The sequence below is a fragment of the Solanum pennellii genome, chromosome 2, assembly GCF_001406875.1.
Source record: "Solanum pennellii chromosome 2, SPENNV200".
NCBI lineage: Eukaryota > Viridiplantae > Streptophyta > Magnoliopsida > Solanales > Solanaceae > Solanum > Solanum pennellii.
Window position 1 is genome coordinate 38109151 of NC_028638.1, and position 23370 is coordinate 38132520.

Sequence of the window (23370 nt, forward strand, 5' to 3'; positions counted from 1 at the left end):
ATACTAGTTTTCGAACACGTGCGTTGCACGTGTATATCGTGCTAATTAGTATAAATACTTCTAATATATAAGCGTACGATGTGTAAAATTCAAGCTTGAATCAATGAACAGTGATTATGACACATCATACAAAAATATTATTATCAAGTGATTTCAAATGTAACACGATAACGACTTCAAATATACAATTCTTATAATATATCAATTATTCAACTTGTTAAGAGTACTTTTTTTTAATACGTCACAACACATAATTTAAATGTCAGCAATATAGTTGCAAAATATTTAATGCCTTAAAGTTTTCGTCCTCTTTTAAAGGAATAGTAGTCTCCACTTTTTTTTTTAAATATAAGTTTGTTTATACCATAAGGTAAAAGAGATGTTTAAGAAATTTATGATTGGTCAGTGTATGCATGTATAGTGGCAAAATCAATCTCTCTAATAAGATGGCTACTGATGAAATGTGTACCAACTTGAAAACGAGGATTAACTTGCTTCTTTTCAGGCATTGAATCACCATAAAATCCTTCCATTCCTATCTCTAATAAGTGCGTTTTGTCCAGTGATTTCACATGACTTGCCATCTCCTGAACCTATCCCTGCAAAAATCACATCTCTATCATATAATATTATTAAAAAAACAATATAATTAAGAATATAACATATGATAGATTTGTGTCTATTTTTACTCACATTAACTGTTTTTCCAGAATAATCAGCATTGCAGGAGACTCATTGATAAGTTAGTAAAAGTATTACTCCCTCTAAATAAGTTCAGATTCCATTTTTTATATAATTAGACATCAATTCAAGATTTTATAAAGCAAAAGTAGTTTCATGTAATAAAAAAAAAGAATAAAAGTACTACTCCACCTTATTGAAGTTCAGTTTCTACTGCTCATACAATTAGAAATATAGTGATAATAGAGTTTAAATATATAAGAAATATTGGGAGAGGTGAAAAAACTTATAACTGATTTGAATATAATATTTAATGTAAAATTATGTTTTTTTTTTGGATTCTTAAATATAATTCATAAATAAAAGAAAATGAAAAGGTTTTTACCTAATGACATTATACCATTGTTTAATGAGGAATTATATCTTCTTTGGTTTATTAATGTTGCTGAAGAGAATAGGAACGAATTTTGATGAGTGGTGCGATAATATGCTATTGTTTAATTATCTAATTATTAATTAAATATAATGGGAAAAGGCAAATTTGAAAAGAAATCAATTGTGATCTTTCAACTTTTGAGATGTTACTCACAGACTTTTGAATTTCTTATTATATAAAATGAAAAGAATTAGTGAAAAGCATAACTAAATGTTGAAAAATCAGTTTTCTTTCTTTTACCTTAAAAATGGTGATACAATCATTTAATTTTACAAGGGCATTTTGGTATTTCAACTTTTCATTTGTAATGTTCCCACTTATAATATTATATGATATGATTATTGCTAATAATATATTTTCACATATACGTAATCGTTGTAATGGATCTATAAAAACTTGCATGGATCACACGTGCAACGCACATATTCAGAAACTAACTAGTACATATATACTAATTTACACCAGAGATATGTTTGATTATCTATATTGTCATAAAAAAACTATTACCAATGAAATTCGGATAAATACAATATTAAGAAATAACAGATATTTTTACAGGCCATAGAAGGTGGAAATTATAACTGAATTTGCTTGTTGCTGCATCAATCCTGTTTCTCAAATTTTGAATGAGATTGAGTTAAAAGCTTCGTTAATTCAGCTCTTATCTTGTTTAGCTGCACCACAACCTCTCTCGTGGCAACTCTTTCAAACACAGGAATGCAACATTTATTATCAAAACCTTTGATTTGGCTTTGGTTTTCATCAATTGTATCTCAGTGCACAATGGGCACTGTATAATCATGATGAAGATACTCCATGGCTAGTGCAACATCGATCATTATATTGAGTCTTTCAACCAGGCTCAAGCAATTTTCATAATCTTTTGTCTAAGCTTCCATTGGGCATGTACATCAGCACAATCTCAGTGAAATCCAAATTTGAACAAGTCGACACTATCTTGACCAAGTTTCTGTTGTCTTACATTGCTCAAAATTTCGCATTCTGAATCAAAATATCTTAAACCCCGTTGCCAATGTATATCAAAAACTTTGATTGCAAAGACAGCACCACCCGAAAATGTGCCTTGGTAGACTGTACAGGAACTTCCACTTCCTACTAGCTTGGACTGACTGAAATTTTCTGTAGCTTGGAGAAGCTCATAATAAGTGATTCTCCGATGTGCAATTCTAGGAGGGTAATTCGATTCATAGTTTCCAGTCACAGGTTTTTTTCTTGACCAAATCATCCATGTGAAAAACAACGCGACCAATATCAGAAATGTTACAGCAACAGGTACTGTTGTTGTAAGGATAATGGACTTTTTCCTTGTTGTCTTTCTGCCTTGAGCTGGACATAAAGGAATAGATAAGTCAGGTGCTCCACAAAGTCTTGGATTTCCCATCAAGAACCGGTAACTGACATTTGCAAATACCCCTTTCTTTGGAACTTCTCCTTGCAAGTTGTTAAAAGAAAGATTGAGATACGTGATATCTCGCAATAGCTCAAGAGATTTAGGAATCACGCCTGATAGAGCATTCGTAGACAAATCCAGAGCCTCAAGAACTATTAGATTGCTAAATGTGTCCGGTATGGGACCTTGGAATGCATTTTTTGACATATCTAGATATGGAAGGAAACCCATGGAATTGGGTATTTCACCAAAAAAACTATTGAAAGAGAGGTCCATGATGTTCATTGCTTTCAGAGTTTCCACATCAGAATGGAAGAAACCATGCAGCAGGTTTCTCGATAAGTTCAGACTATCAAACTTTACTAATCTCCAGAAACTTGAAGGTAACTTTGAGCTGAAATTGTTGGCAGCAATTGACATTACTCTTAATTCAGTCAGATTTCCGATACACGAGGGTACTTCTCCTGACCGTCTGTTTTCTCCCAAATGCAGTAGACCTAATCTTCCTATGCTGCACAGTTCAGCTGGAAATGTCCCTTCTAATTTATTTCCAGTAAGATACAGCCTTTCCAGGTTTCGCAGGCCAACAAACGAGGGGGGCAAATAGCCGACAATGTTATTACTTGCTAATCCCAGGAAAATCAGGCCACGTAAGTTTCCAATGTTTGTTGGCATACTGCCACTAATTCCACAGTTTGCTGCATCAAGGACCCTGATATTGCTTGATAAGTTTCCTATGATTCCGGAAAAATTCCGCTCAAGGGATTAGATTCAAGAATCAGGTACACCAGATTCCTGCTGGTTACCAATGAATTCAAGAAGTCAAGTTGTGTGACTCCAGGCTTGTCTTCCAACAGATTATTTTGCAGATTTAGAGTTATAAGGTCCACCAGGTTACCTAACATCATGGGAATCGGACCGGTAAAACTATTGTTTGCAACTTCAAGATTTTCAAGCTTTGAAGCATTGCATATTGCAGAGGGTAGATCTTCACTGAATTGGTTGTGTGAAAGGAAAATCTCCTGCAAGTTAGGTAGCCAAGTGCCAAGATCATATGGAAGATGTCCATTTAAGTAATTATGTCTGGCTTTGAGGATTTGAAGCGACGAAATATTGAATAAGCTTGATGGAATGGCACCAGAAATTCGATTATATTCAAAACTCAAACCAGGCCAGTTCATGCAACTTACCAAACTCACTTGGAATATTTCCTTGCAGATCATTTTCAGTGAAGAAGAGATGAGTGATCTTCGATGCATTCCCCCTGATCCTGTTGCTGTCCAGAAAAAGATGTTCAAGGATAGGAAGATAATTATCCAAATCACTTCCCCTGATAAGGCATTTATGGAAAGATCTACAATTTGTAATCTTGAAATATTGAATATTGAAGCAGGTACCGATCCAGTGAAGTGATTGCCACGAAAGGAAAGGAGCCTCAAATTGCTAAGATCACCAATTTCATCAGGTATTTCACCTTCCAAATCATTTTCATGCAGATAAAAATATTCCAGGTTTTATAAGTTTCCTAATAAAGATGGAATCTTTCCTGTCCGATTATTATCGTTGAGACGCAAAATTCTAAGTTGGCTTAAAAGGCCAAGTTCTTAAGGTATGCTTCCTTTGCTCATGTTATCTGATAAATGAAGTTGTTGCAGTAATCGACAACGGCTTATAATCAGAGGAATGGTTCCATCAAGAGAATTCCCAGTCACATTAAGAAGTTTCAGCTGTTGCAAGAAGGCTAATTCACTTGGTAAATTGCCATTCAAGTCATTGCTACTAAGGTCAAGAAGAGCAAGTTGAGTCAAGTTAGCAATTTCTGAAGAAACTCTGCCTTGAATGTCCAGATTAGGAAGTTGCAAAGCTACACCTCTCTGGTGCAAGCATGAAACTCCATACCAGCTGCAGTAGTGTGTGTCTGAGCTCCAATTTGTAGACAAAATGTTGTGAGGTTCCAATCGGAAGTTCGATTTAAATGCCATCAAAGCAGCATAGTCACTGATAGAAGTTGGTATGTTTAGCTAAACAAGGTGAATAAAAGAACAGAAGTGCAAGAAACTTAATCAGAATGTTCATGATTAGTGATTTGGGATTTTTACTCTCACAAAGAGAAGTGTTCAATAGTAGAAATTGTGCTGATCAATCTGCAACTTACTAGGCTAGTAGTAGTTGGAAGAATTTAATTCCGTTTTACATTGGACTTACTCCACCACAAAAGTTAAAGGCTTATGAAGTTAGAATTATTCAAACTTCCCTACCAGGGGCGGACTCATCGTGCTGTCCAGGGTGTTCTCCCGAACACTCTCGACAAAAAAATACAAGGTGAATTTTGTGGAATTGTATTGATATATATATTTTGAACACCCTAATCACCAATGGATGAGACAGTTCAGTGATAGCTGAGCTCAAAGTTACGCGCGACGTCCAACGACTGAATTGGCGTTTTATTTTTTACATTTTTTTGTTTCAGTTTTTTTTTTCCAGTTAAATGTTTATACTTTTATTTTCCGAACCTCCTCAACGAAAATCCTAGGTCCGCACTGTTCCCTACACGCGCAGAGCTAGACATTTGGAGTGCTAAATACTAGATTACTTGTGGAAAGGCATATCAATATATTTACCAACAAATTGAAAAAACAAAAAGACAAGGAAAGGTTACATGAAGTTTATAGATACATGACCAAAGCTTGTGGCGGAGTGATAAGTATCCGTTTATCCTTAATTAGAGAATTGTCAAATCTAAATAAAATCAGACACTAGGTGAGAAATTAAAAAAAAAATAGCTTTTGAAACTTTTGTGCATGTTTTGTCCAGTTGGAATATTGGCACGTCGAAAACTTGTTTTATTTATTTTTTTAAAAAAAATTGGTGAATATAATCTGCATATTTCACACACAAATAGGTATTTCAATTTTTTTTAAAATTGTTGAAATAAATGACTTGACACGGAGTCTAAAATAAAAAGAATTTCAAAATTTATGTTGTTAGACAAAATTAACATTTGTGTTAATTCAGAACAAATTAAAACGAAAATTACTCTATAAGAAATTCTATTTTGTGTAGGGTATATTATATCATGGAGAAAAGAGGTAAATGGATTCGAAAATCAAAGATTTGACCTGTTAACTACTTCTTGACTATGACTTTGATTTAGATTGAATTAACTATATTCAAGCTGAGAGATTCTGAAAAGTTCAAACAAATACAACCGTTGCAAAAAAAAAAAAAAAATTCAAATGGACAATAGTTGACAGCACAAAAGATTACTGTATTGTCTGCTCCAATCAGTTATCACTCTTTTTCTTATGTTGGGAATTATACCTGTGCTCTTTTTGTTTTGGATTAAAAGCATTTGCAAGTATCTTACAAAACCTTAAATCCTAAACCCTATACTAATTGTTTGAAGTTTTTTTCCCACATATATCCACCTATTGCACTTAGATTGTGAAACACTGAACTGGTACAATGAGGCAACTATAACAAGTCATATTTATTTGTATACCTGATTTACAGAAATGGCTAATAATACAAGGTTGGATCAGCCGATTTTCGTATAGAGAAAAATTAATGAACAATTTTATGTACTAGAATACGTACACAACCCTCACTCCTCGAAAAACCTGCTGTTTATTCCTGTTCTATATAATTGCAAACCAGAAGACGTCGAAACAGTAATGTTGGTGTTTGCAGGTGCAAAAAGGACATCACCTTCATGGATAATCTCGTCTGATGATGAGGTTGATGTTCCCTCTCCCTCCACGACCATAAAAATGGAAGGACCGGGAATAGCTGGAAATTCAGTAGTTGATTGTTCGGGAAGAATACAGCGATCAACTTCAAATTCATCAAAAGGAGGAATGTACCTCATAACATGAGGATTTACTGCGGTGCCCTGCAGAATTTCAGGAAAACCCTGCAACAAGAACAGATGTAATTTAGATATAAACAGAAACCCGATATCATGTTAATTGCACTTAAAGGGAATCTTGCCAAATATTAGCCTCTGCCTGCACAGCCCAACAAAACTACTATGCATTTTCTCCTCCTTTTTTACGGTGGTAGTTCGGACCAGTTAACGTTCTGATGATTGTTGAACAAGTTCCAGGAGCATTACTAGTTTAGGAATGTACACATCAATTACACAGACAAGTAACTTAAAATACTTTTGATGGAAATTTGACCGTTGAAAGAAGCTCAAATTTAACAATCATAATCCTAAATGTCCGAACAATTCCTTGTCAATAACTTGATGTCAGAATAATGCAACTCTTTCCTAGTCTATTCAACGTCCAATTTTTTGAAGCACATATCAAGGTTGCAGTTATATTCAGACTCCAATCATGAAATTTAGTTTTGAAGAAGGGAAAAGGTTCACATTCGTCTTTGTAACATTCGAAATAGTTCAAAATGCCTTCATTTTTTCAGTTATGGTCCATTCATACCCTTGTCATTAACAAATCGTCTCATATTTGCCCTTGCCAGTTACCATTAGGGAGCTCCAGGTGTAAAATGGGCGTGGAGATGTGTCCAAATATTTTTGAGTAAAAAGATCCCATTTTACCCTTGAACTTTTGATTATGGATTTTTTTTTTAAAAAAAAATCAGGTTGGAGCTCCGTTAGGTGTCAAGGGCAAAAGAGAACTTTCCTGACGGCATGGATAATGTTAGACCAAAAGTCTAATTGAGGGCAAACTTGATCAATTTCAAATAGTACAGGGACAAATTTGACCATTCTTTTTTGAAGAATAACGCTAATGGTGTCTATAACAGTACCTGTCTGTAAGTGAGCATTGAGCATAGTGTTTTAACATCTCTGTGTTTTGGAGTTAGGCCAGCGCGTACCACGTTGTCTGATGTTGCCATGCATTCAATACAATCACCATATAAATAAGCATGAGGTTCATTTGCTCCTAAATATAAGGCTTCACCAGGATTGAGTTTCACATAATTTAACAAGAATGCGGCCAAGACACCAATATCAGCTGGATACTGCTTCTCAAGTCTAAGCACCACTTGTTCTTTCTCTGTCAGCTCCCTTGCCTACATTAAGGATGAAATATCATAAATAAATGACAATGACTAAGATAGGTTCAAGTGCAGTTCACCCCATCACACTTCACTTTCCTTAATTCGACATCAGTTTCTATACATTTCATTTCATACATAGTGAAAAAGAAATCAAAGGAAAACCAAATCATCAAGTAGGAATAAAATAATAAGCAATTCAGACACCATTACACCAACAAGATTATCTCCTCAATGTAATTGAACAAGAATACGACTAGATGTAATTTATTGGTTACCTAAATTCAAATTTCAGCTAGCCTTTTTCACAGTTGCTGTGGGAATAAAGGAGTGGGTCTCTTTGTTTTCTTGTGGGGCATTAAAGAGGGCAAAAATAGCTCAGATGTTATTTTTTTGATGAACTAGATCAGATGTTGTATTAAAAATACAGAACTCACATCTTCAAAGAATCAAAGTAATGTTATCTTTATACCACCACCAGTATCCCATCCATTCAAATCTATTACAGAACTGATAAAATGAACATCCCAAAGATTGGAACATAACTAAAGCCAGCTCATAAAGGTCAATTCATCATAGTCGATTCTAACTCAACTCTTGGGAAAAAGTTTTTTTTTTCTACTTTTTTGCTGTTGTTTCTCGATCTTCCTTTTTATTAGAGTAGAATTATTTTAAGCTGTTTCTATACTCTACTTTTAGCCTCATCCACTCCTTTCTTCCTTGATCATGTTTCTTCGCAAAGATACAAGGAAAGAACTCTTAATCTTCACTAAAGAGGAAGTTTCAGCTTTGATATCTTTTCTACTACTGTTTTTCTTTTCCTTCTTTTTGGTGCTTAATCCCCATTTCATTCTATAGAAATTTGGTTTATACATCATGTAGGTTCCTGAAAATGCATTACTAGAGATGCTCATGTCGTTGAATCATGAATCGATATTTTAATTTGGCATCCAATTTCCTGAAAGCATCAATTGAAAGGAGAAGTATCCTTTTGACAGAAAATACGCTAGTTAGGGATGAACTAAAATATCTGCTAAGATGGAAATTGAACTGATAGATAATATAATATGATACTCTCAAACTCACTTCTTTCAGAACCAAACTCTTTATGCAAGTATCCGTATGTTTAGATATGAGTAGGAAAAGGGAGTTTTTAGATGAAAAAATGTTTATCAAGACAACGAAGAGCATAGTTTACCAAAACCATAAAGAATTACTCCATATGAATACATATCCACCATGCTTTAGTACAAGAAGGAGACTTACAACAAGTACTCGGATAAACTAACACATTTTAACTTCTATCTGATCAAGGACTACTTTGACTTTACCTGATTTTTAACGTGTAGGCGACTAATCAGCTTGGCTATCACTTCAGCAACCACATCCTTGTTTGCTGACATCAGCTCAGTAAATACTGATTGTAGGACTAATTTACCTTTTTCCTTCCCATCATCCTCGTTCAATTCCAATACCTGCTCTGTGTGTGCTGTACCGACCAATTCGACAATCTCGGGCACAGTTTGAACAGTCAACTTAAGCTCCTACAAAAATTGCATAAGTAAATGTTAAATCACATTGAACTCTAAGTTCATTTTTCATCTCAGGCTAAGAGGCACATTTTCGAGTGAATCAACCACCTAAATATCTTACACCATTCTTCTGCATGCATTCTTATGTTTACACTATGATAAGCTTGAGATCCAGGATAAGCTCCTTTAGGCTTTCCGTCTAACAAAATATGGATGCAAAACCTAAAGCAGATGTGAATATGCCAGTTTTTAAACACAAGAACAAGCAGTAAGGTTCAAGTAGCTTCTAACCTCCTTTTCCAGATATTATATATTCTTTTTCCTTCTGTTTGTTGGAGGAGAACACTATAAGCGCTCGTAATTATTGTTCAAAAGAGAAAAAACAGCAAAAATAACAAACAAAAACAGAATTTCCAGCTGAACAACTCCATTAACTTACTTTGTTCTTTAAATCAGACCAGTCTACGAACATACTAGCAACCAGACCAGGTGGGCTATTTATCTACCACAACGAAGCAACTCTACCTCTTGAATGCAACCCAATTATTACATTAATCAACCACAACAAGTAGCTTAACTCTATTTTAAGGGGATTGTAAATTTATGGGCACCTCAAATGTCCTGGATTACGAAGCCAACATAATTTAAAAAACACTAACTAGACCTAAGAAACCACATAGATGTTTGAGTACCTCGAGACTTATAAATCCACACAATGCCTCAAATTCCGTCAACGCCAATGCCATCTCCGGTTTGTGATTGTCATCCTTATAAACATCCGGAAGCTCACTATGCAAACGAGAGGCTAAATCCTTGTCTGGATGGGCCTGTATGGACAAAGCTTTTGCAACAGATAGTACCTGAAAACTCCATACATGTTAGAATCTCATCAAAATCATACTAACAGCCAAGTATAAACAGCTTTAACTCGCTCAAAATGCATCAAGTTAAATTAAAACAAATTTAACTGTCCCACTATATGATATTACATACTCAGGTAATTTCTCTTGCCCATTTCCTGAACACCATTATTCAAACTTTTTTTCAAATAATTTTAAATATAACTAAATTTCTTCTTCTATTTTTTTAATAAAAATAAAATAAGAAGAAATCTATGTTTGACCTGAAACAGAAATTATAAAATTTGTATCTTTAGCTATTTAGGCACGAGTATAATGCTATCAAAGAGCATAATTAAAAATCAGAACTCTAGAAGAAATTAGCTTTGCCGACATTTCAAACTCCCTCAAAAAAAGTAAAATTTAGTGCATTTTTTTACCTTGAAGAGAAAAGGAAGGTTGGTACCCCATTTCTTCACAACCTTCTCTCCAAGAACATTAGGGTTGTTTTGAATCCAATTCTTCAATGTTAACTTGCGTCTCTCTCCTTTACCATTAACCAACCCATTCTCAGTTCCTTCCACAACATAGGAAGGCCCAGAATCGTGAGTACCCATCCAAAATTCGGCATAAGGCTTCTCTTGGTCAACATAGTTACCACTATTGCAAGCATACAACCGCGCTACACGAGATTCCTTCCCGGGTGGTCCCCAATCGTAATTCTTCACGCAACCCATCAACCTCACCAGCCTCCCTCTCCCTTCCGTCACCGACAACAAGTCAGTCTCCATAAAACAAATTTAAGTTCTAAAAAAAAAAAAAAGCTCCCTCGTGTTTTTTTCCTCTGCGAAAGGTTTAGTAGTCTTTGTTTATGCTACAGAGCAAGGAACGGGAAACAGTAGCTTCAGTTCAAACAAAGATGATGAAGATTTGAAGAAGAAGAAGAAGATTGACAGGGTACAGAGGAGCACATGAATGTTGGTGTTGTACCATTCAAGAAAAATTAGTGAGGATTTACAAGTTTTGGTGTTTTTTTCTTTATCACACGCAAAGCAGCGGTTTCAAATTTAATTAAGGAAAAACATTTCCTGCCAACTTTAAATATTTCTTCCTTTCCTATCTATAGGCATGGGCGGTATGGAATACATCGAATTATAATATTATATTAAATTTTTAATATCATAATTTTAATATTATACTATATAATTCATCCTTAATATTGAATTTTAAAATATCGAATTAGACTAGTACGATAATAATATAGAGTAATTTTAAACTATATACAGAAATAATTAGTACTATTAGTTACTCATCATTTTGTTTTAGTTTATTTCTTATTCTTTCAAGTTATTTTTGAAAAAAATATATTTTTTAATAGTTATTTAATTTGAACTTTTTGTATAATAGGTTTACATTACATTTAAAAATTTATATCAAATTAAAATCAAATAAATAAACTAACAGGAAAAATTTGTCAAACATAAAAATAATCAATATTACTATACGTACTCGAAGATTAAATTCGGTCAACTTAAAAATAGTTAATACAAAATTCAATTTGCATAATGTTACTATGCAATAGGTTGGTAAAAAATGTGGTATAGTGATTTCCATAGACCGGCTTAATTTATATTTTTTGACAAATTATTTCCAACATTTGAAGTTTGAACGATTCGTAGAGTATACATAAAGATGGTTATAGATTAAAAAAAAAATAAACTCAAAGAAGTACTCTAATTAATTTGGAATTAATGATACCTAGTGTTAAAATTTGGTAATTATTGTACAGACCATCTAAAGATGGTAGAGTATATATTACATGTTTTAATTATGATAAAGTATATATTTAGGTATTCTAAATATTTTATTTCTTTTTATTTTTTAACTTCTTATGTATAAATAGAATTACAGTTTCTTATATTTAAGTGTTGATATATTTATTATTTCTAAATATTTTTATATTTATTTTACCTCGCTGTATAATATTTAAATAATTAATTGATTATGTAATACAAATCTAATTTCAAGCATACATATGAAGAAAATCAAATGATTAAAGATATAAGGGATGTGTATCCTTGTTTGAAGAATATGTGAACATGAGATTAATAAATAAGATTATATAAGATAAAGTTGAATTGGTCCCTCGTGACGAAAAAAATAACGAAAGTGATATTAAAATGAATAGGACATGTGATTAAAAGAAGTGTCAATGCAGTAATAAGAAGATGTGAGAAATTGAATAAAATAAGTTTTAAAAAGATATGAAGAGGTTGACAGAAGAAAAATATCTTCAGCTTATTATTAGGAACATAATTTATTAAAAAATCGAAAGTAAAGATAAAATAATAATAGATAGCTCATGCACATTGTAATATTAGTTAGCATATGCTTATATGCATAGCGTTATTGGTTATGTTTTCTTTGTTGTTTTGGTATTGTGTTTTTTCTATCGTACTTAATTTCATATATTTTCTACGTGGATATATAATTACATATATACCTTTAAAATATACTATTATATATATATACTGTAAAAAATCTTTATAAAATTTAATATTATAATAAATATTAAAATTAAAAAAAAAATTTAAATTTTTTCACTTAAATCAACTAATTATATTAAAATAAAATTTTCTATATCACAAAAAAATAAATACACGAATAATATTTTTATATATTCTATCCTTCTCAAATCCCGACTCAAAAACTTATGCGGTAGAGATTGTTGATAAGTTTAAAGAAGAGCACATAAATATGGAATTGCTGAAGAGTTACGCAGTTTGGTTTTAAGATTCTGAGTCGGTGGGTTGTGTGGTCATCATCACATGCACATCCACAATAACACAATTTTGGACCTTTACGTATTTATGTAAAATAATAATATCTAACTTCAACTATAGATTCTTCTTTTTGTACTTTTCTATTATTATTATTATTATTATTATTATTATTATTATTATTATTATATTATTATTATTATTATTATTATTATTATTATTATTATTATATTATTATTATTATTATTATTTTCATGATATATAAACTATTGGTTGAAAATCTATTGGTTTGATCTCATTCTAATATAATAAATTTGAATGTTAAATACTAAATTACTTAGTTTTATCTAGTTTTTTTAATTCATTTTAATTAGCTTTTTTTTCTGTTTAAGATTATAAAATTAATAAATATTTTCATATTTTCTAAATATAATATTACAACGTAAGATCAAATTAAAATTAAACAAGTAAATTAAAATACGAAGGAAAAAAGATTGAGTGAGCGTCTTAAACGATAGTTTAGCTGATTTGCTCATGGTTATTTACTAAAATATTTTCTCCGTGTTGAATTCTTAAGTAGAGTGATATTTACTCATAAAAATATGCGTAAAATAGTATTTTATTTAATCCATATCTACACATATTAAATATGAACAGATTGAATTATTACCCATTTTCAACCCGTCTAAATTCAACTCAATCCACCCATTTGCCACTAGTTATTCTTTGTTTTGCTTAGAATATTATGATGCAATTTTAAATCCTAGCGATGCATGTTTATGTTGTGAGCATAGAACAAAAAGCAAATCCCCAATGCGTTACGTTAATTGAATGGACAAGTATTCATTCATTTCAATTAAAATTTAAGAGTTTTAACTTTGTATTTATTATTTTTTTAAAATAAAATTTATCACAAATTTAAATTAATCAGATTTAAAATATAAATTTATTTTTTTAAAAAGAAAATGTAACCGTGTCACGCTTCAAATCTTTTATGTTAGTCTAGAAGATATCTAGATTTGGGGCCAAAAAAAAAAAAGTAGATTTTTTATACGTATTTGAGGATAGGCAATAAAATAGGATGAGTGCTAATATGAAGCTGAGAAAATACTCTATTACAATTTACAAGTTCAAACCGTCTTTCTATTAGGATTTGTTCTCAATTATTTTCTTTTTTATTCAAATTTTATATAATTGTATCTTTCGTCGTTTTTATCACATCGTTTTTTTTACGTGTAATAGTATAAATTATGCATATTAAAAAAAATTTAACTCAAAAAATATGATTAGAGACATAGCTATTGTTCAGGAAAGTATCCATTTTTTAAGTATATATTTCGATACTACAGTGGTTTCAATGCTTTTGGGAAGAATTTAATCTGACTCAGAAAAGTTCACAAAGTTAATACTTAGTCGGTCGATCAGAATAATTATATTTGCTTGTCAAATATATGTATTAAAAGTACATATATTATTTTTTGTATCGAATATATATGTTATATACCTTATAATAATATACGTAAAGAATATTTGTAGGGCGATAATATACTTTTCCTATTTATTTATGAAGGTCAATTTTAAGACATGTTGAATTTATTAAGTGGTGCTACTAAGAAAAAAGGTGATTAATTTTTGCCAAACTTTTTTAAGAAATTAGGTGAGAAGATAATATGCAAAAATAGTGGGTCAAAACAAATTGGTGAGGCACAAATAATTCAATGTAGCGTGTGTCTGGTATAGTGTAGGTGAAAATACATTTCGGAAAATATTTTTGATAAATTAAGTCATTTTCTTAATAGTTGGCTCCCATAAAATGTTTTTTTAAGGCAAAATGTTTTTGACAAAAGGTGGAAAATGATTTCGTCCATAGAATGTTCACACAAAGGATAGAAGTTGTGGCAGAGATTATAGTGATTGCGGTCGGTGGATTATGGTGGCTTAAGAAATGTAAAATTAACATCTCACGCACATTTAAGAGGATAAATATCAAGTTGTAATCATACTCTTTAAAAATAAACTACTTATAGCATATTATTATCATCTTATAGCACATCAATTAATAATATATTAATTAAAAAAATATTTAAAAATGAACTATTTATAGCATATTATTATCAAGTTATAGCATATTAACTAATAATATATTAATAAAAAAAATTATTTTGTTATTTAACTAATAATTATTTTGTTTAAATAATTAGTTTCATTTATTCACTTACCTTTTATCAACAAAACCTTTTAAATTATTACTGATTAATCAATTACCTTTTAAAGTTTTTAATATAAATGATAAATTATTAAATATTAATCAATTACCTTTTAATGTTTTTAATATAGATAATAAATTATTATTTATTAAATATTAATTAAACTTCATATTATATAGTTACCTTTTAAAAAACAAAATCTAAAAGTTAGAATTTGATTTTAATTAATTTCATATTATATGGTTACCCAATAACTATCCACCCCCATATCAACCAATACTCTTTTATCTTCCCCAAATACACTTAACCTCTCCCCTATTTACACTCTTATCTTTTTACCATATTAATTTTGCACGCTTTTTTCATGTTTCTCTCTCTATTAATCAATTAAAGGCAGCACACATTTCTCTCTATTAATTAATTAAAGACAGCACGCCTAATTTCTCTGTCATATTAAATCTGAGCATACATATTCGCACGCTTAATGTCATCTTCAAGTACAAACCCTTTCAAGCTTTAAACTTATTTCTAAGCTTAAAATCCTTATTCAACTACATCTATCAATCTTCCACAAAATTAGGTTTTTTATTTTTCGACCATCAAATTCGCAATATTGCATGATTTTCGGAAAAAATTGTGTTGTATAGATCATCAAAAAGGTTTATTTAATAAATTTTTATATTTTTTCTTTGATTCTTTTGTCAAATTATTTAATTTTTATATGTTGTTGCTTGATTTTAGGAGAAATTTACATTGTATAGATAATGCAGGTTTCTTCAAGTTTTATATTTGTTTATGTCAAATTCTTTAATATTTATTTGTCTATAAATTTTTAGGATCTGGGTTGTTGAACCCTAAGGAGATTCACAAGAGGTAGAAACTATACCGGTAACTTCATGGTTGAAATACCATCTTTTGATCTATATATAACTCAAATTCAATCGCAAATTTCAGGCTATACAGTTGCGATGAAATTAGAGAAGAAGTCTATGAACTAGTAAGGTCTAGTCCTTCTAAAAAGAAAGTAGTGTCAACGGTGAAAGCAATCGGAAAAAAATGTTACAAGAAGAGGAAAGTAAAAAATTCTGTCCCGGACATGATTGGAGAACCGGTTGTTAATGAAGAACAAGACGAAGTGAGTGAAGAATCACATAGTTCACCAATTTCATCTTTTTATTCGTCTTCTTGGTGTGTGAAACCAAGAGATGATTTTGACTTGTCACAAAAATCCAGCAGTAGAGATCTTGTAACACTCATGTCTGCATGTTGTATAAAATATATTTAACTATATATGTCATAACATATTAACTGTTGTAGTTAATGGTAGTATGCTTAAATGAATATTTAAATGTGTATGATTTTTGTATAAATTTCAATTGCAATATGCAAAAATATATGAACATTGTATGAAAAATGTATAAATATTGTATAAATTATGAATGTCATATTGAACTTTGATATATGTAACAGATACAAATGGTAGATATATGAACATTGTATGAATACTATATGAACATTTTATGAATAGCAGTAAAGTTCAACGTATATATATAATGTATAAACATTGTATGAATTATGAATCTCATATTGAACTTGAATATATGTAACAGAAACAAATGGTACATATATGAACATTGTATGAATACTGTATGAACATTGTATGAATACTATATGATCATTTTATGAATGACAGTATAGTTCAATGTATATTTATAATGTATAAACATTGTATGAATTATGAATGTCATATTGAACTTTGACATATGTAACAGAAACAAATGATATATATATATATGACAATTTTTTACGAAATCAAACTTTATAAATGTCAATGATAACAACTACACTCAATAAAACAAAATGTGTTTCTAACATTCAAAACAACACAATAACAAATGTAACATTACGAAATCATTGTTTTTGCACAGGAAAATTTGAAAATGTCTTTCTGTTGTGTCCAACTTGACGGCATCTACTGCAAGTCATTTTTGTCCTTTTGAATTTCACGTCAGCAAACCCCTCCATCTTTCAAGTTTTGGTCTACCCGCTGTACAAAATTAATACAAAACATATATTCTAATTTCATTAGAAACATATACTGTAATTTTGAAAAAAAAAATGGATTTTCATACACATATGATACACGTTTCGTATAATCTTCATACACTATTAAAAAAAATTAGACTTCAACGTTACAAAAATTTATAATCAGTTCATATAATTCATACACACTTCATACACAGTTAATATATCATTCATTGTCCTATATAATACTCCAATTAAACAAACACAATACATTTTCAATACAAAATTAATATAAAAACATATATTATAATTTAAATAGAAACATATATTGTACGCCAAAATTTATCAGGTTACTAAAAAAAATGAAGTGAAATATGCAGCTATGAAAATATTCTGGAATTTTTAGAAAAAATGACTTATACGTTGAAAGCAATCTGAAATAATCGTGAAATTTTGGAAAGAAGACTACTTGTAACTTTGATCCAAATATGTTTGAAAATGACAATCTGAAAGTATTCTGAAAATCCAAAAATATTTGTTATTATCTGGTTGAGTTTTTTAAGGAATTAATTCAAAAAAATAATATTATTTTAACTAACTAGAGATATTTAAGACAATAATGATAATTTGAAAATGTTTAATATCCATGCTAATCATATATTTAACTTTAATTAAAATTCCTAAAAATTGCAACTATTCATATTAAAAAAACGTGCTACCTACATTAAATGTCGCAATTAATAAAGAAACAAAAGTGTCATAATTTATGTTGTCAGTGTGTTAATTATTAACATTAATTATCTATTATTACTTTATCCCCTTAATTTTTAATTAATTGTTAATAACAACACTATTTAATAAATTATAATTAACAATATAATTATTAATAAAATGCTATATAGTGAGATATTAAATGCTACAGAATGAAATTGAAATTCTAATGCTATAACTTGAAAATATTACTGTACAAAATGCTATATACAAAATTTACACGAAAAAAATCTTTGAGATAAACTAAGCCAAACAAATCGTACATAGTTGGGTCGGTTCAAATACTCATTTTAGCGGCCCATCTTGCAATGAGGCCCATGCAGTAGGATCCTCATGCAGTAGTCGACAGCCCAATAAACTTCACATAGATTTACACAAATTGGATATTTAATAGAAATTATGTTGAATGATCTTGAAATGAGTGTGAAGAAGCTTTGTTAAATAATTAAAAATCATTCTTATAAATCAGTTATTTTAATGCCACCATTAAAGTTGGATTATTTTTATTTTTTTAAAAAAATAAAGCTTTAGAAAGTGAATGGTCTTAAATTTTTGGCCTTGCTCATAGAGCAAGTTTTAACAAATTTTAACTTTTCATCTGAAAGTTTTTTATGAAGTTCATAGGATCTTGAAAGACTATTCATTTTCAAAGTCATTTGATATAGATTTTTTAAAATATTTAATTCATTCAAAAAAGAGTTTTTGTAAAAATACATTTACGATCATTCTTACATAGAAAAGTCTCAACAAATTCCAAAAATTTCAAATTTTTGAATAAAAGTTATCGTGTCATAATAATTATCAAAATAATTCTGAACAACAAATCAACATTATTTTGATCAAAATCGTAATAATCATCAAAATTAACAACAATAACATATGTATAAAAGTTTTACAACTTTAAAATTGGCCCAAAATCAACTCCATATATGATATACAACCTTTTAATATATGAATAACAATACGTTCCAACGTTAGAATCAACCGAAGCCTTCAAAATTTAGTAGACCACTTTACCTTTTTTCAACAAGTTATTTTAAAACTTAACACAATTGAATAATGATGTTCTGTAATTTTACTCAACTAAAAAATCCACAAATTTTATTAAGAATAAATAATATAATCTCAATAAAATATCACACACTTAATTCTAATAAAAAAATAAGTCTTCAATTTTCACAAATAAATACTAATAAATTTTCAATTTCTTCATTTTAGTTCTTACCGTACAAATATTAGATGCCTCAATAAACACAATGCGAATTACAATTTACAAAGCCTTCGAATAAAAATGAATTTTGATAGTAATAAGAGTATAAGGTGCTAGAGTTAGTCTTTCTTTTTTTTTTTTTTAATCATAGTATTCGAGCTTTAGTGGAAATTTGAGGCACATAGATTCTGATTTTTCACTTCTTTGAATAGTGGCGGAATCAAAATTTTCATTGATGTGTACCTAATGAAGAAATGAATCTACTATATATATACATAGAAAACAATTTAAACAATATATAAAAAGCGTAATTTTTCAACAAACAGAGTTCAGTTGAACCCCTGAGTCATTACTAACTCCAACCCTACCCTCGAACAAGGAAGTTTTTCATGATAATTTTTTTTATATTGTTTACGTCGTGCAATTGAATTACTTCTTGTTTGATAGACTTGATTCTTCTATACAATAGGTAATATAGTTAAAATAAGAAATATAAATACAAGCTCGATAAGTAGTAAACGATTGTACTATTTTTCAGATGAAATATTGAACATAATAAGGAAATGCACAATAGATGATGAAGTGAATGGAGAGTGCATATATATATGGTACTATTTGGCTTCATTGGTTAGTGGTTACTGCTCTGTCTGACTACAAAAGAGCTTTTACAGGCCAAAAGGCATATACTATATAGTTTTTGTGCTAATAATAAATTGGGAAAAGACATAAAGACACCATCGAAGTTGTCTCATATTTGCATAAAGACACCTAAACTTTTGAAGTGTTCTATCACCCCACTAAATAACTATATATCGTCGTAAATTGGCCATTTTTACCCATTAACTCATCTGGGTTGTTTACACGCACGTTAGGTGCGTCATGGGCCATTTTTCCTTTTTATTTACCAGTTTAAAACAGCCACATGTCATTTTCTTTCTTTTATATTAATTATTTAATCAATTTTTGTATCTTCCCCAATTTAAACTCAAAAATAGCCATTGGTAGCCCTAAAATTTTAATTTCCATGGAAGAACAATATTGGTGCTCTCTTTTGACGACTTCATCATCTTCCTCAAGTAAATAAGGTAGGAATTCGTCTTTTCTCTTTTAATTTCCAGTAGAAACGTTAATTTGAAATTTTTTTATGGTTGAATTTCTTCTCAATTTTGTGGTTAGTTTTTGATTGAAAATGTCAAATGCAATGTTGAATCGTATTTGTAACAATGGCAACTGTAGGAGGTCGATTCTAACACTTCTACACTATAATAATTCATAAAATCAGAATAATCGGAAAAAAGTGAAGATTTTAGAACCCTAACATGTTAGACCTTCAATCTCCAAGAATCTTCACAAATACACATCAACAACGATCAACAATGATCAATAACGAGATTGTCAACAACAACACTATCGTCAACAGCAACACTGTGTATTTCGTTTGATTTTTTAGGGAAAAGTTGAGAAATGAAATGAAAAGGAGTTCACGAATTTTCTTCAAAAAAAAGGGTCGGGTCGGGTTACCTAGAGAGTGAGCAACACGCGCATTACATAGACGATGGAATGAGTAAAAATGGTCAATTTACAACGATATATAGTTGTTTAGTGGTGTGATAGGACACTTTAAAAGTTTAGGTGTCTTTATGCAAATATGAAACAACTTCGATGGTGTCTTTATGTCTTTTCTCTAATAAATTCAATAAAGATAATCTAACAAACTCTGAATCATACACCTCCTTTTTATCAACATATATACTTTGGATCTACACATATAGTTAACCTTTTCTTTTTATTTCTTTTGGGCCACTTTGGTTAATCTCCCATCTTTTTCTGTCTCCACTTATTAAAGATTAAACATATTTAGGATCCATTTGATTATAAAAAAAAAATAAAAGTATTTTTTTAGGGGGAGGGGGCAAAAGGCCATCGAACTTTTAATTTTTGGTAAATGTTTTTGGCAAATAAAAAACACAAATTTCGCAAAAAAAAAAACTAACTAATTTTGATGCTACATTCAATTTTTTTTTGAGAATTTTTAACATTTACTCTAAACTTTATATTTTTTAAAAATAGCCAAACCATTAATTAATCTCAACTTGACAAGCTCGAGAAACACACTATGAAGTTACTCACTCTATCTAAATACGCAATTACATATGTATTATATTTTTGTTTATGATGTATTTATAGTTATTTCACTGTCAAGTATGTAACGACATTATTTCATAGAACTTATTAAAAATAATGTTAACATTAAACTAATGGTTGCTGCTTTGTGAATAAAAGAAAACATAAGTAGGTTGGAGCTTATAATTTATGAGTTTAATTTATAAGTAGGTTGGAGCTTATAAAATGAAAATATAAATTTGTGTGTTTTTGAATAGTTTTTAAAATTTATGGGTATAAATCATATTATTTTAAAAAATTAAATATTTTTAAAAATTATGATTAATCACATAGTGAAACTTTATCAAAAAACAACTTGCCAAAAATATTTTAGCTATGATCAAATACTAACTTAAAATAAAGGGAAAATGGTTTGAAAATACTTCAACTTTGGTCGGAATTGTTGTTACGATATTAAACTTTATGAAAAACCTTTTACCCCATGTACTTTTTAAAAGTGTGTTTTAAAGGTATATATGTGCCCACGTGGACACAATACTATTTAAAATGATGCAATATTTATGATGTTAACGTGGACACATATATACCTTTAGAATATATTATTAAATAGTGCAAGAGTAAAAGATCTTCATAGAATTTGATATCGTAACAATAATTTTGATCAAAATTTAAATATATTAGAGACTTTTGTCCTAAAATAACCCTTGCACCATATTAATGATTGGGAGCAAAGATAATTACAAATCCATGATTTTTGACATGATTTTTTGAAGTTTGAAAAACAAATTAAGTATTTGAAAATTAGAAGTTTATGTTTGGAGTTTTGACACGAATGATTACTTGAAAGAAAAAATTGAAAGTAAGAAACTTAAATACTCCTCCTCCATTTTCCCTTTTTTTTTTTTGGAAATATTCCTCAAACTTATTTTTCAAATTTCTATTTTAAGTGTTAACTTGAAATAATGGACCCAAATTATAAAACATATACTGAAAATACCGTAATGCTTGTATTCTTTAAATATTTTGGAGTATATGCATTTTAATAATGATCAAAAGTAGAGGTTGCATACTTATACAAAGTATATGTAAATTTTCAATTAAAGAATTTTGTATCGAAAAAGGTGAATTCTAATTAATCCTTTTAATTAAATATATTAAACATGAATCGAGGGTCTATTAGAAATAATATATTCGCTATCTCACAAAGTAAAAATAAAATTTTACAATTCTACCTTCCTTACACCCCGTGTGACATAGATCACACTCTTCATATATTTTTGTTGTTGCTTTGTCAAGTATATGTAAAACTTGAACATGATATCGTTGAGTAGACTCATGCATCTGGTTGTTTAAATTTTCATTACTAGAAATAGAGATTTTCCTAATAACAAACCAAAGAAAAATTTCTAGTACAAAATTTCCATTGAAATATTTAAAAATAACCATTGAATATTTTTTTCCTTTTCTTGCTGAATCAATCAAAAATACCGTGAAAATAGTCACTAAATATTTTTCAAATCGAAAATTTCAATTTTTTAAGTAGTGTTTAAGACATAGATCCACACCTAATTTGTATGCACATTAATCAAACTAGCTAGCTAGTGTAAGTTTCAATTTGTGCAATAGATAAACCTCTTAGCTAGACTAATTCACTAACGTTGTTGTTGTCTAAGTACAAACAAGACCTTATTATAAGATAGGCATGGCCAACGATGGGAAAAAAAGAGACAACACAACACGTTAATTATAATGAAAGAGTGAAAGTGATATATTTTGGTTGAGTTGCTATTCCTTTTAGCATTTGCTCACATGGCTAGTGGTTGAACAAAGTAAGAAAAGAAAAAAAAAAGGCAGGTAGAGGATAGGATACATTCCAATATTCCAATGTATCTATTGCCCACAACTTATTAGAACCATTATCTTTCATTTCAATTTTCATGGACCCCTTCTTTGTTTCCTTTGATATGCCATAGGCTATGGAGTCATGTTTGAGATTACTTTGTTTAAAAGGTGAGTTACAACACTAGCTCATAGTGTAAATGTAAAGATGGATCTTGGGTCTGATCCACCTCAAAAGTTAGCTTATGAAAGAAAGATTTTTCAAGTTCATATAAGGAGATTAAAATTCATCCCTTTTTCGATGTGAAAATTCTTAACACGTATCTACACGCCCAGACCTTGTTAACTGGGGAGCGGACACTATAATATGGGGTCCAACATCGGTGAACAAAGAAATTGGGATGAGTATTACTTTGATACCATGTAAAGATAGAGCTTGGGCCTGACTCAACTTCAAAAGCTAGCTTATGAAGAGAGGATTGTTGAAATC

General features: G+C 29.9%; 2 protein-coding genes and 1 long non-coding RNA gene across 3 annotated transcripts; 1 reads left to right on the top strand and 2 right to left on the bottom strand.

Moving 5' to 3' along the window:
- Positions 1 to 2039: 2039 nt before the first annotated feature.
- Positions 2040 to 4510, bottom strand: LOC107009980 (putative receptor-like protein kinase At3g47110). The gene is made up of 3 exons (XM_015209272.1): positions 4195 to 4510; positions 3427 to 4002; positions 2040 to 3262 (listed from the first exon to the last, which is right to left on the bottom strand). Exons 1-3 carry the CDS (start codon positions 4508 to 4510, stop codon positions 2040 to 2042), a joined length of 2115 nt encoding a protein of 704 aa, XP_015064758.1.
- Positions 4511 to 5951: 1441 nt separating this feature from the next.
- Positions 5952 to 11056, bottom strand: LOC107008963 (mannose-6-phosphate isomerase 1-like). Its single transcript, XM_015208190.2, has 5 exons — positions 10365 to 11056; positions 9778 to 9945; positions 8885 to 9097; positions 7302 to 7568; positions 5952 to 6441 (listed from the first exon to the last, which is right to left on the bottom strand). Exons 1-5 carry the CDS (start codon positions 10713 to 10715, stop codon positions 6133 to 6135), a joined length of 1308 nt encoding a protein of 435 aa, XP_015063676.1. The 5' UTR covers positions 10716 to 11056; the 3' UTR covers positions 5952 to 6132.
- Positions 11057 to 15425: 4369 nt separating this feature from the next.
- On the top strand, positions 15426 to 16199 carry LOC107009981. Its single transcript, XR_003576247.1, has 2 exons — positions 15426 to 15570; positions 15748 to 16199. It is a non-coding gene; the product is annotated as an uncharacterized LOC107009981 (long non-coding RNA).
- The last annotated feature ends 7171 nt before the right edge of the window (positions 16200 to 23370 follow it).

Bases quoted from the DNA above. Each gene is read 5' to 3' on its own strand.
- LOC107008963 (XM_015208190.2), bottom strand. From the start codon at position 10,715: ATGGAGACTGACTTGTTGTCGGTGACGGAAGGGAGAGGGAGGCTGGTG. The intron at 9,098-9,777 runs GTACTCAAACAT...CAATTTTTGTAG, and splicing joins GTGGATTTATAAGTCTCGAG to GAGCTTAAGTTGACTGTTCA. The intron at 7,569-8,884 runs GTAAAGTCAAAG...TCCTTAATGTAG, and splicing joins GCCTACACGTTAAAAATCAG to GCAAGGGAGCTGACAGAGAA.
- LOC107009980 (XM_015209272.1), bottom strand. From the start codon at position 4,510: ATGGCATTTAAATCGAACTTCCGATTGGAACCTCACAACATTTTGTCT. The intron at 4,003-4,194 runs GTTGTCGATTAC...ATGATTTGGAAG, and splicing joins CATTCCTCTGATTATAAGCC to GTGAAATACCTGATGAAATT. The intron at 3,263-3,426 runs GTAACCTGGTGG...CCGGAATCATAG, and splicing joins TCCGATTCCCATGATGTTAG to GAAACTTATCAAGCAATATC.